Here is a 12,026-nt window from a genome sequence, read left to right on the forward strand (position 1 = left end):
GATGCTGCATACAGCCATTTGAGGCTGGCAGGCCTTATGTGGAAGCCAGCCGCCTGCTAGACTCAGGTTATGCCTGAAATTGTCATAACTGCATTTGCGTCACACCGAATCTGAACTAATAAGCTAGCTAGTAAGTATTTCCAGCCTGATTTTGGCTTTGTGCTGAGTCCCTTCATCTGTGGCACAGTTAATCCACACCCTGGCTCGTTCAGCCACGGGCATTTTGAGAGGTGCCTCTACTTTGTTTTGGAAACACCAAGCCTCAGTGTTCCCAGTTGCTTTTTTGTTTGTGATTTGCAGTTCAGAAGGAAAGTAAAAATAAGATATGTGCTCTGAATCAACATGAAAGAGATGAGGGATGTTTAAAAAAAACAACCAAAACAAATAAAAAGGAAGGCTTTAGAGAGAAGGACATCTTAGCATGTCCTGCTTCTGCTGTTGAATCCAAACTTGTTTTACTCCTCTCCCTGAGAAGTTCATTCCATGTCTAGTGTGTTGTTCCCTGCTCTATTTACAGGGTTTATATATTTCTGCACATCATCCAGTTTCTCATATCCTTGTTTTTTTCCTTTCTGGTTTGCATTCTTGTCTATTATCACACATCCAGAAATGCTCTTAAATACATCTTGTAGGCAGTCAGGACTTCTTAATAATACTTTACACCTTCCATTACAGGCTTGCTAGCTTTCTCTCATCAACCCTTGCTCCCAGCATCATCATTCTCTATTAGTTTTCTAATTGAGGTGCTGGAGTGCATCCAGTGAAGGACAGCAAGACTCATGAAGAGTCTAGAAAATATATCTAGGAACAGCTGAGGGAGCTGGGTTTGTTTAGTCTCAAGAAGAGGAGTCTCAGGGTCGCCTTATCACTCTTACAGCTCCCTGAAAGGAAGGTGCCAGGTGGGAGCTGGTCTCTCATATGATGTGTGCAGAACTACCAGAAGTACCGTTAAACTGAGAGAGGGGAGATTCAGATTACATGTTTGAATTTTTTTTCCCTGTTAGAGTGGTCAAGCATTGGAATAGGTTGTGTAGGAGGTGGTGGAGTTACCTGGAAGTGTTCAAGAGGTGTTTGGATCTCATGCTGGGTGATGATTCAGTGGTTTAGAAGTTACAGTGGTGGTGCTGGGTGGATGGTTGGACTGAATTATCTTAAAGGTTTCTTTGAACTATGATGATTCTGTGGTTCCAATTCAAGTTCTCTCTTGGTGATCTATTTGCCTATTAGTTTATTCTCCCTAAGTACTAAGTTTTAATGGGACCTAGTCCATTCACTTAGTTCCCACTTTATGCCACTAGGATTTTATCCTAGGCTACTTGCTCTGCCTTATCCTTCAAGTAGAGTGATGTGCATCCTGCACCCCTCCTTTTGCTGGGAATGCTGAAGTGGGTGGAAGAACAGTGGTGCAAAGTCCAGGTGTGACTGTGTCTCATAATTGAGTTTCAGAGCAGCAGTGGCAGGGAAAGCCAGCACAGCTTGCTTCTAGTGTTCTCGCTTAAAACACGATATTCAGGAGGCTTAAACTGGGTTGTGACAACCCTGCATCATATGTTTCTGCAGATACAGGCAGCTTGAACAAATTTTGGCCTACAGTCAACAAACAATATGTTTTTCATACAAGAAGATGTTAAGCCTAGATCATAAACATAATTGTAAACTTACAGAGACAGTATTTTTTTCTGTAGCATATCTCTAGAAACTTTTGAATATTACTGTGTGGTATTTTAGAATATCTGTCTGAAATAGATACTAGGTGTGGAAAACTTCAGCCTCTGTAAGAAAGTTAATAAAATTGTAAGATAAAATTCTAGCTTCATGGTCATCAGACATTTCAGATACCATGCAGTAAAGCTGGTAAAGTTTTCTGATGGTGGTCTTGTCTCAGCTGTTTGTAGCATGTGAAATCCTATATCAGTTTACTTGATAATCATATGAATAAAGGTTTTACGGTTTCATATGTGATAAGAGCTACTGCCAATTATTTAAATATTCTTTCTCCATTTGTATATGGAAAATGAAATAAGATTTGAAAGTGAAGATCAGAAAAGAATTTATTGCTTCTCATTATTCGGACCTGTGTATGTATATGTGTGTCTTAGATCATTGTACACACAAACACACTTACGCATTCATATGATTAAAGTTACCTGTTCTGAAATTGCCTTGTCTTGCTAGTAAGTGGAGGAGAAGCTGTTTATCTGTCACTGCAGCAGGTCAGGAGATGATAACGTTGTCAAGACAAAAGTAAATAGAAATCTTGGCACACAACATTGTGCTGTTGGCTGCTTTAGTGCCAAAGAATAACATGTAAGAGACACATCTGGGGATGGCATGTAAGATGAGGAGAGTTAAGCCTGAAATAGCATGTACTGTTTAGTTATTGGTTCAGGTTTTTGGGCAGGTTTGCAGCATCCTGTGACTTTGGGCTAATAAAGTTAGGCAGCTTCAACAGTTCATGGGTTCACTGTTAAGTCCTTTGCAGTAGGTTGTACATGATGAAGATTGTTTCATGAACTGTGTAAAACTAAGATTGTTTCCATAAGACTGGAAATTCTAAAGATACTTTATTTCAGACACGATGCACCTGCTCATTTTAGCTGCAGCAGTTTTGATGCTTGCAAAATGAAGCATGGTACCAAATTTCTCAAGCTGTCTTCTGGGTCAGGATATTGACTTTACAAGTTCTGAGTAGCCTGAGGATTTAGGACAGGAGCCTTGTGACTCAACATGTAGTCTAAAATTCCACGGTGTTATGTTTGGTTGCAAAACAGTCAGGAAATTAGCTATCTCAGCAGTCTGCCTGGCCTCTACAGATATTTGTGACAGAGCTGACCTACTGGAGGAAAAAATGTATTTTATTACGTTAATGACTGATGGCTGTTACTCTGTTAAGGATTGCACCTATAGGCACAAACGCCTCGAAGAGCGCAATAACTATGAACTGATGTTTTAGTATGAATTCATGCCAGTAGGGAGAGAAATTGTGTTAAAAAATCCCACTCACATTGTTTTAATAATCTTCTTTGCTCCTTTCAATGTATTTCTCTTTTTATACTCTATAAAAGGTAGTAAAACAAATGTATTTCCAAGGGACTTGGGCGTAGCGTTTCGAGTTTCTATTCCTTTTGTTCATTTGTGTTCCTTGTTGAGGCTTGCCTTTTTGGTATAAGTGATAGTTGTAATATAGTTAGTTCCCACAGGAGAATGTTTAATTTCTGAATTTGAAACAATTGGATCAATGAAGCTCAGATTTTTTAAATTAAATTTCAATTTAATCTTCATTCTAAAGTTAGTGATTTTTTAAATTGTATTTTCCATAAAACACAGAACATATATATTGATTAGAAATACTTGAAATTATTATTTGAGAAGTAAAAAGTGTAGTGCAATATATTTACATGGTTGTCGTAGATTTTTGTAAGCAAACACATGCGGGAAGATAGTCTTCTCTCTGAAATCTTTTTGCTTCTTATAGGACATTTCACTCAGTATTACATGAAGTTTTGATGGGAAATAATATATTATCTATATAAATTTTTGCTCTAAAATAGTGACATGCAGTTCCATTGCTTACATTGTGTTACACTATATAAGAATCAGAACAGATTAATAGAGTACTATTAGTAGAATAAAGAGGTACTGTTCTTAGTAGGAACATGCCATATATGTGGAGTTACAAGAAGCAAAGGAACTTTTTATGTTAGACCCTAAGGAACCAATTTCAATAGAGAAAATGATGACAATTATTTTTCCTCTAGGAATTTGATCCTGAAGAGTTTTACTATCTTTTGGAAGCAGCTGAAGGCCATGCTAAAGAGGGGCAAGGCATTAAAACAGACATCCCTCGATACATTATTAGCCAGCTGGGTTTAAATAAAGATCCTCTGGAAGGTAAGTGAATCTCCTGGTGCAGCTATAGGTTTCTAGGTTCTTCCTTCTCAATGTGTTCTATCATTCTGATACCTGAAAAGGGTCAAGTTAAAGATGGTAGCAGAGCAAATGTTTTCTGACATCAACTGTACTCTCCCAAGCTCAAACAAACACATTTAAAAGGCCATCTCTTCTGAACAGGATCTTTTTTTTTTTTGCAGATATCATTAACAAATACACTGTATCAATGATAACCTCTCATCTTCTTCCAGCTTGACAGTGCAGTGCAACTTCCTCATAGCTGGAATTTACTGGGATAATTTGATGGTGACTGTCATCTAAGCACAGTTATAAAGGTCCCTTGGTTGAGCTGTTGTTTGCCTTTCAGTGCTCCCAGGTTCCTTCATCTTGGAGGAGTCTCTGAGAAGACTATCCTGTTAATTTTCCGTGTAATTTGAGTCTGTGTTGGGGGTTTTTGTTGGGAGAACTTGGGTTCCAGTGGAGAGGTTATCACTGCAGAATTTTTCTTTACTGTGAAAGTGGTGAGACACTGGAACATGTTGCCCAAAGAAGTGGTGGTGCCCCATCCTTGGAAGTGTTTAAGACTGGACGGAATGGGGCTCTGAGCAGTGTGGTCTAGTGGAAGGTGACATGGTAACACACCTAGCTGGTAAAGGGAAGCCAATTGATGTCCGTCTTCTTGGATTTCAGTAAAGCTTTCAGTACTGTCTGTCACAGCGTCCTGCTGGACAAAATGTCCAGCACACAGCTGGATAAACACATCACATGATGGGAGAGCAGCTGGTTCATGGGTCAGGCACAAAGGGTTGCAGTGAAGGGGGTGACATCAGAGTGGTGACCTGTCACTAGATGGGTTCCACGGGGCTCCACCTTAGGCTCTGTGCTCTTCAGCATCTTCTGAAATGATTGGGGGCAGGAGTGGGAGGGATACGAAGCCAGTTTGCAGATGATAAAAGACTTGAGAGGAGCTGTTGACTCTCTCAAGGGCAGGGAGGCCCTGCAGATAGACCTTGAAAATTAGAGGACTGCGCAATCATCAACCATATCAAATTCAACAAGAGAAAGTGTCAGATTCTTCACCTGGGATGGAGCAACCCTGGATGTACCGACAGATGGGGAATGAGAGGCTGGAGAGCAGTGCCATGGAAAGGGCCCTGGGCAAGCTGATGGCAAGCTGAACATGAGCCAGCAGTGCCCTGGCAGCCAGGAGGGCCACCCGTGTCCTGTGGGGCATCAGGGACAGCATCAGCAGCCGGGCAAGGGAGGGATTGTCCTGCTCTGCTCTGCACCGGGGCAGCCTCACCTGCAGCGCTGGGGGCACTTTGGGTGCTGCAGTGTGAGAAGGACAGCACTGGAGAGTGTCCAGCGAGGGCATGGAGGGGTGAAGGGCACTGAGGGGAAGCAGGATGAGGAGTGGCTGAGGACACTTGGTCTGTTCAGCCTGGAGGAGACTGAGGGGAGACACCATTGCAGTCACAACTTCCTCCTGAGGGGAAGAGGAGGGGCACTGATCTGGTGACCAGTGACAGGATCTGTCTGAAGGAATTGGTGTGAAGTTGTGTTGGGGTGGGGGGGTTAGGTTGGATAAGGTTTTTCACGCAGAGGGTGGCTGGACACTGGAAGAGGCTCCCCTGGGAAGTGGTCACAGCACCAACCTGACTGGGTTCAAGAAGCATTGAACAATGCTCTCCAGCCCATGGTGTGACTCTTGGGGGTGGTCCTGGATGGGGCCAGGAGCTGGACTTCATCATCCTCTTGGGACCCTTCCAGCTCATCTGATACTGTGATTCTGTGTCCCAGGCCCTGGTGGAAGGCTTAGAGCAAGATGATCTTCAGGGTATTTTCTAACCCAAGGCATTCTATGGTTTTTTGAAGGACAGCATTGAAAAAACTAGAATTACTTCTGTGTCCTAGCCAGATCATCTTTGCCTCCCTGAGACCAGGTTCTAACAGTGGTGACCAATAGAAATCGGTTCATTGTATTCAGTACTAGTTCTGCAACTTGGAAGAAATTGGCAGAAATGCCATAATGGAAAAATGATCCTAGCTGGTGCCAATTAGCTTGTCTGTTGGTGTTACCAACCAGGACTTGGAAAGGGCTTGATAGCACAAAATCATAGCAAAAAACTATGATAAACCTTTTTTGTGCTAGCTTTCATGATGTAAGAACATATGTTATTAAATTAGAGTAGTATATTGTGTTTTAAAACCCTGCTGCTGAGCTAAAGCAAAGTTCAGCACTGCTAGCTGTATCAGGAATTTGGTTAGTTCTAATTCAGTTAGATTTAGTATTGTTACAGATTATATTAATGTTATATTAACAAATCTAAACCAAGTCAAGCCTATTATTAGTCCACTTCCTATCTTCACAGAACTTCCTCATCCAAATTTAGAATTATTTTTTGTCTGAGATACAGATTAACAGCTTTGATGCTTTTTGTTTATATTTGGACTGCAGCAAAGGAAGCCAGACAAATTAGGAAAATACGCATAAATACTTTTTCCTTTTGGTTTTGGAAAAAATCAAGAAGTATTGAAATTCTCTGCAAGATAAACATTGTCTTCAGGATTTGGTGAGCTGTTGGTCTGTCCTAAACTGACAATTCATCAATTCGTCATTGATCAAGTATGCAAGATTTAGTTTGGAGTGTGGGTTGAGAATTTTGTATTATTGACTCTGGTTCTGCCAGTTGAACCTTATCTTTCTCATTGGCTCTTCCTTGCCACTTGGATAAAAGTGTTCCTAAGCAGTAGTCAAGAATCTGTCACTACTCATGTTTAATAACAACTTTGAATTGGTTTTTGGACAGTTTATTTTAAGAGAAGTGTAGAAACAAATGCCTATATATAAATAAGGAATACTGCTTTCTTTAACTAAGTATTTGTTTAATGGGTGCATACTTCATCTATCTATAGATCTATCTATAGATACATCTTACTATATTTCATAAACTGAATATTAATGAATATAAAAACTTCAAAGCATTCAAATGATAATTGAAATGTTGGGGTTTGGTTTGTTTTTTCTGAAGGGAACAATGTTCTGTGTGGTTTGCCACTAAATACTGAGGAGTGTATGACCTATGGATTACTGATTTTTGGTTCAATTGGAGATTTGAGAAATTGAATTATTTAGTGGTTTGGTTTTTTTTAAGATTAATGTATATGATTATATGTAGTAGGTAATTTAGGCCATCTGATTTGTGTTAATGCTTTCCTCCCACACACCAAAAAAAGTAATATTTATAAGCAGTATAAATCACTGTGCAATGACTTCTTAGATGATCTAGTTTTGATGTTAATGGATGTCTCTATATATAGGGATGCTACTTAAGCAACAATGAAAGAGGGACACTGTGGGTTTGTGCCCTGGAATTAGTGGTTTACTGAGAGAATTAATGGGAGCACTGCATTCATTACTATAAAAATATCCTGGGAATATCATCCTCAAGAACTTTAAAGCCCTTTTATGTAAAAATAGAAAATTTTAAAAAGCAGAGCCAAGTTTTTCAAAACAAAAAGAGTGCACTGCAGTTGCACTACTTACTTATCCTGTAACACAGAATTATATTTTCAACCAAGATGTTAATTTGTGTCTTCAATGTTCATGCAAAGGATTTTCTTTCATCTGCAGGGAAAAGCAACCTACTTTAGATCTTTCTCTCCTTGCTTCCTTTGTTTGCTGTCATAGCTGTAGTGTCCTTTCTTTGAGTGAAATGATGCTTGTATTATTTGGTGATGATGCTAGATAAATTTATACTTTAGTGAAAGCAATACCACAATAGATTAATCACTTAGCAGAGAGAGATGGCTGCATTTCTGAAGAGTTCCCTGGGGAGAAATTTCTCCTCATGTTTTTTAAATTACCATCTTTACCTATTTGAATCATGAGCCTTCAGAAAAGGTTTAAATCAATGGAAGAAAAAGGACAGATGTTTAATGGTATTTAGATGGGCTTGAAAAATCTCTTCAGGCACTGCAAAATGGTTCCATAGATCCCTGTTTTGCAAGCTGACTTTTGGTTCCATCCCATTAGTACCTACTGCTTGCAAATAATATGGATTTCTCAGATAATGGTTATTTTGCAGAAGTTTTGTTTCAAAAAGGATTGTTTTAATTTGTTATTTATGAAAGTCATTTCAGTTGAGAAGGCTGTCAAAGTATATTACTCCAGCTCTCTTGGTCCTTGCCCGTACAATAAAGATTTCATCAGCTCTTGTATTCTGAAAGCCCTGTGTTCACAAAACCGTGACTTTTGACTGGAAAATCCACTTCAGGTTCAGCCTATATAAGATTTTTCTTTAAGATTTTGTTTGTTCTAGTGGGGATATTTTTCACTGTTTATGGACTTAATTTTTGGAATATTTTTTAGCTTGTTTAACACTTTAAAGATCTGTTTGGATTTTGAAGTGACACTTGAATTTTTTCTGTTTCTTACAGTTACCATGTTTTGGTTTGTATAGTGGTTACAAATGACAGTTACTCCTTAAATCTTTAGCTGTTCCAAAAGAAAATTATCTGTGTGCTTAATTTGCTTTAAAAATTGCAGAAAGTGTAGCAGAGCATTTCACTTTTAATAATAATTTCTTTTTATATAGAAAAATCCAGTTTTGGTATTCTGTGTGAATATTCAGTTATATTTCATCATCATAAATTCAGTTAACAGTCTTGAGATAAAAACTAGTCTTGCAAATTTTATGTGGTCTTATTTCTGGTTCGGAAGACATAATTGTAATAGAATTTGCATCTTTGGCTATGTAGGATACACAATTAAATATGTGTATGGTTGCTGGGGCCTTTTAGTGACTGGCTGTCCTGTGTGGCTTTTTTTTACCCAGATGAATTCTTGGTTACTACCTACTCTGAAGAACAGACTGGGCTTGGGAGCTCTGCAGCATAGGTTGACAGGAGCAGAGACAATCTGATAAAGTTGTAGGCTTCTAAAATCTTACTTTCCTAGAGAATTTATCTGTGTTAGTGACTGTAAGTGATAAGTTTCCATGAAAATGACTTTTAGCTTATTCTGGTAAGCTTAGCAGCATTTCTTTGTAGAAGAAGCAAACTATTTGGAGTCCTGTCTTAGGTTTAAACTAGAAGCTTTTGCTGTAACTGTGAAGGAGCCCAAGGATGGGGCCTACTGTTAGCCCCTCAGAGGGTGAAATCCTCAGGAGTTTCAGCAGATTAGTGCCGTCTTTCCCTTAGTGCACACTTTGTGCACAGGTCTTGGAATTCCCAGGTCTCAGCAGTGAAAATGATACTGCTTTTCATTGCTTCATGGCTAATCTTCATTGCTTCAGTGGAAGATTATTACATAGGCACTGAATAGCAAGCACTCTTTCCTGAGTGGATTTTTTAACATATGCTTGGAGATGCCCTGAAAGTTATTTTTCAAGTGCACAGGGTTTGTTTGTTTTGTTGTTGTTGTTGTTTTGCTTTTGGCCTTGTTCTTAATTTTTTAATTTTTTAAAATTTTCTATTAAGTATTCCAGAAAGATGTCACTTCTCATGTTTTCTGTGCTTCATTTAGTTTTTTACTTTCCACAGTTTAAAATGAAGTTTTTAATTTTTCTTTCCAGAAATAGCTCAGCTAGCTAATTGTGACAGTGGGACAGCAGACACTCTGGAAACAGAAGAATCGATAAATGTAAGCTTCCCTCTTATGTTGCTTCTTTTGCTGAATGTGAACAAGGAAAATCTGTTGTGTTCCCCCAACCCTACGTGTTCTGGTTTCTCCTGGTATGTGCGAACAGATTGAGTAAACATTGGTTAATACTCACACTAACTCTGTGAAGCTCGTCAGGCAGAAGGCTTTCAAAAGGTATAACCAAGCCTTCTGCCTATTTTTCTAGACATGTCAGTGTCTTCATATTCCACAAAGTTAGTGTTTACCATATGGCAATAACTTTACCACAAAATCCACCACTGCTTTCTTTTTTTCTATTAAATCAATGTGTTCTTTTTTTTTTTAAGAAGTATTGGTAAACTGTTTAATAAAACAATGTATTTTAAAGAGGTTTTAAAACAGTCTATTCACAGGCAACTAATGATCAAATTGAGAAATTCTTAACAGATCCAGTGAAGAGAGAAGGAAGAAATGAGTATGCTAGCAAATAGGCTGCATTCAGAAAGTTAGTTTACAGTTGGAAAGGTTGTGCATCATTCTTCTGAATCAGTTTTTGAAAACACTTGCCTACCATGTTGTGTATCTTACAATAATATTTTGTTAGATGTTTGCTCAGGATGACAAAAGTAAAGCAAGTTAGACACGTTGATTTTGAGCTTAAATGCGATTATTTTAAAATCTTATTTTTAAAAGTTGGTTCTTACACCTTGGATTTCAGTCAACAGAGTAGATGAAGTTACTACAACCTAGTCTTCATTTTCAGTGCAAGTGGATAGTGAAAACAAGAGCGGTTTTAGGGGATGTCTTGGTAATTCAGTGGTACTTTAACAAGTATTTACAAATGTTATCAGGCATGGGTTATCTGTTAGACCTGTTCTAATACATAAGAAAAAACATCATTCTCTGGTACATGTCATGTTATATTGGGATATTTTCTTATATTTGGCAAAGTGCCACTTGTGAAGGATTCTGCAATTGACATAGAAGGTATTTTTGCTGCTTTAATTCATCTACATTTGAAATATTTTATTAGACCTGAGCAGCATTTACTGACAAACTGGGGAAAGGACAAGATAACTAGAAGGCTTAAGGGAAGTGCCAAAGCACTTAACTGAATCTAAGGTGCAAAGTGGCTCAACATTAGCTAAGCAGTTGAAATTGTGAAGTTACTTGTCTTGTGCAAATGCTGAAGAAATTCAGAAAGAATAATGTGGTATAATGAAGGAATGTAAATAGGGGAGATGGTGAAATCACCAAAGAAAACTATGGAGGGTATATTTGTAAACATCTCAAAATGTAGCTGTGGAATAAACACACATGGGGAGTGACAGGAACCATCCGTAACTTCCAAGTGCTCACAGACATCATAAATACCAATTAGAAAGAATCCTGTACTGACAGACAAGTGGGCTGAACAATTACTAAGTCCTCTCTGTTACTTCCTGTGTAGTTCATTATATTAACATTTCACTAGTCTTGCGCTGAATTTTTTTTAGCACTTAATTGAAAATGTTTAAACCAGCTCTACTTTCAACTTCCAACTGTTACTAAACTGCCTGGGTAAGGATCATGGAATTTCTTAGAGATTCAAAAGACATTTGAAAAAAGATCTTGTGGTTTTGGAAGTCTGCATTTGGAGTCCGGTGCCTTCATCTTTTCCCCCTGAACCCCAATTCTAACTCACACATTTTCAAGATTAATTAAAAATTTAAACTAGAAAAAAGGTTTTGCCATACTGAGGGCAACTTGGTGTTGAAAAAGTTCTGACAAAGAAGTAGATTAAAGTGACCTCTTTAGGGGTAGAACTGATGTGTTTTTGTTTTCCATCTTTTTCTCTTTCATTTTGTCTCTTTTCACCATCCTCCCTGTTATATCACGCTCTATCCTAACATTAGTTTGAAGTGTGCCCAGTTTATTTGAGTGAACAAGGGCTCATCATCAGTTTGCTGCTACCAGCTGTAATACAAAAGTCAGATTTACTAGAATGGGAAGGCAGTGTCCAATGAGTGCCATGTGGAATTCACAGAAGTCCATGACTCAAGATAAGAATTGCCAGTAGCTACTTTATCAGAAGCCTTGGTGACTGTAACCTGTGCATGGAGAGAAGTGGACAGTTTGCTGCAGTGCAGCAGATACCTGTTTGATGAAAAAGCAGCTCTGTTTCTGGAGCCCCTTGGTCCCTCTCCGTGTTGGCTGTGTGGCTGGCTGTCCAGAACTTTTACCTGGTTCATCAGTGTGACAGCCTGGTGATAGTTGGTTTTTTGTTTGGGTTTTTTCTCCCCAGTTCTAAAAAAAAGTATTTTATTAACTTTGTTCATTCTCATCTCTTACTTTGAAGAGCTCTAATACCTCACTGAAGCTGCAGAGGAAGCCTCGGGAAAGTGATTTTGAAACAATTAAACTGATTAGTAATGGAGCATATGGGTGAGTAATCTCTGACTGTGGCAGCTCTTTTGCATTTTAGTTTTGCTTATTTTCCCATTATTTCTTATTTCAGGGTCTTTGTATCAGA

The 12,026-nt window shown here is 38.6% G+C and overlaps 1 protein-coding gene across 9 annotated transcripts in view; it reads left to right on the plus strand.

Annotated features, from left to right (window-relative positions):
* MAST4 (microtubule associated serine/threonine kinase family member 4) overlaps positions 1-12,026 on the plus strand; it is a 293,004-nt gene that overhangs the window by 232,219 nt on the left and 48,759 nt on the right. For all 9 annotated transcript variants that reach the window (XM_064736750.1, XM_064736751.1, XM_064736752.1 and 6 more), the window contains 3 exons: positions 3,759-3,891; positions 9,468-9,535; positions 11,853-11,938. In XM_064736750.1, the coding sequence (XP_064592820.1) occupies positions 3,759-3,891; positions 9,468-9,535; positions 11,853-11,938 (287 nt within the window). The remainder of the gene's footprint in view (positions 1-3,758; positions 3,892-9,467; positions 9,536-11,852; positions 11,939-12,026) is intronic.

The sequence above is a fragment of the Zonotrichia leucophrys genome, chromosome Z (assembly GCF_028769735.1).
Source record: "Zonotrichia leucophrys gambelii isolate GWCS_2022_RI chromosome Z, RI_Zleu_2.0, whole genome shotgun sequence".
NCBI classification, from domain to species: domain Eukaryota; kingdom Metazoa; phylum Chordata; class Aves; order Passeriformes; family Passerellidae; genus Zonotrichia; species Zonotrichia leucophrys.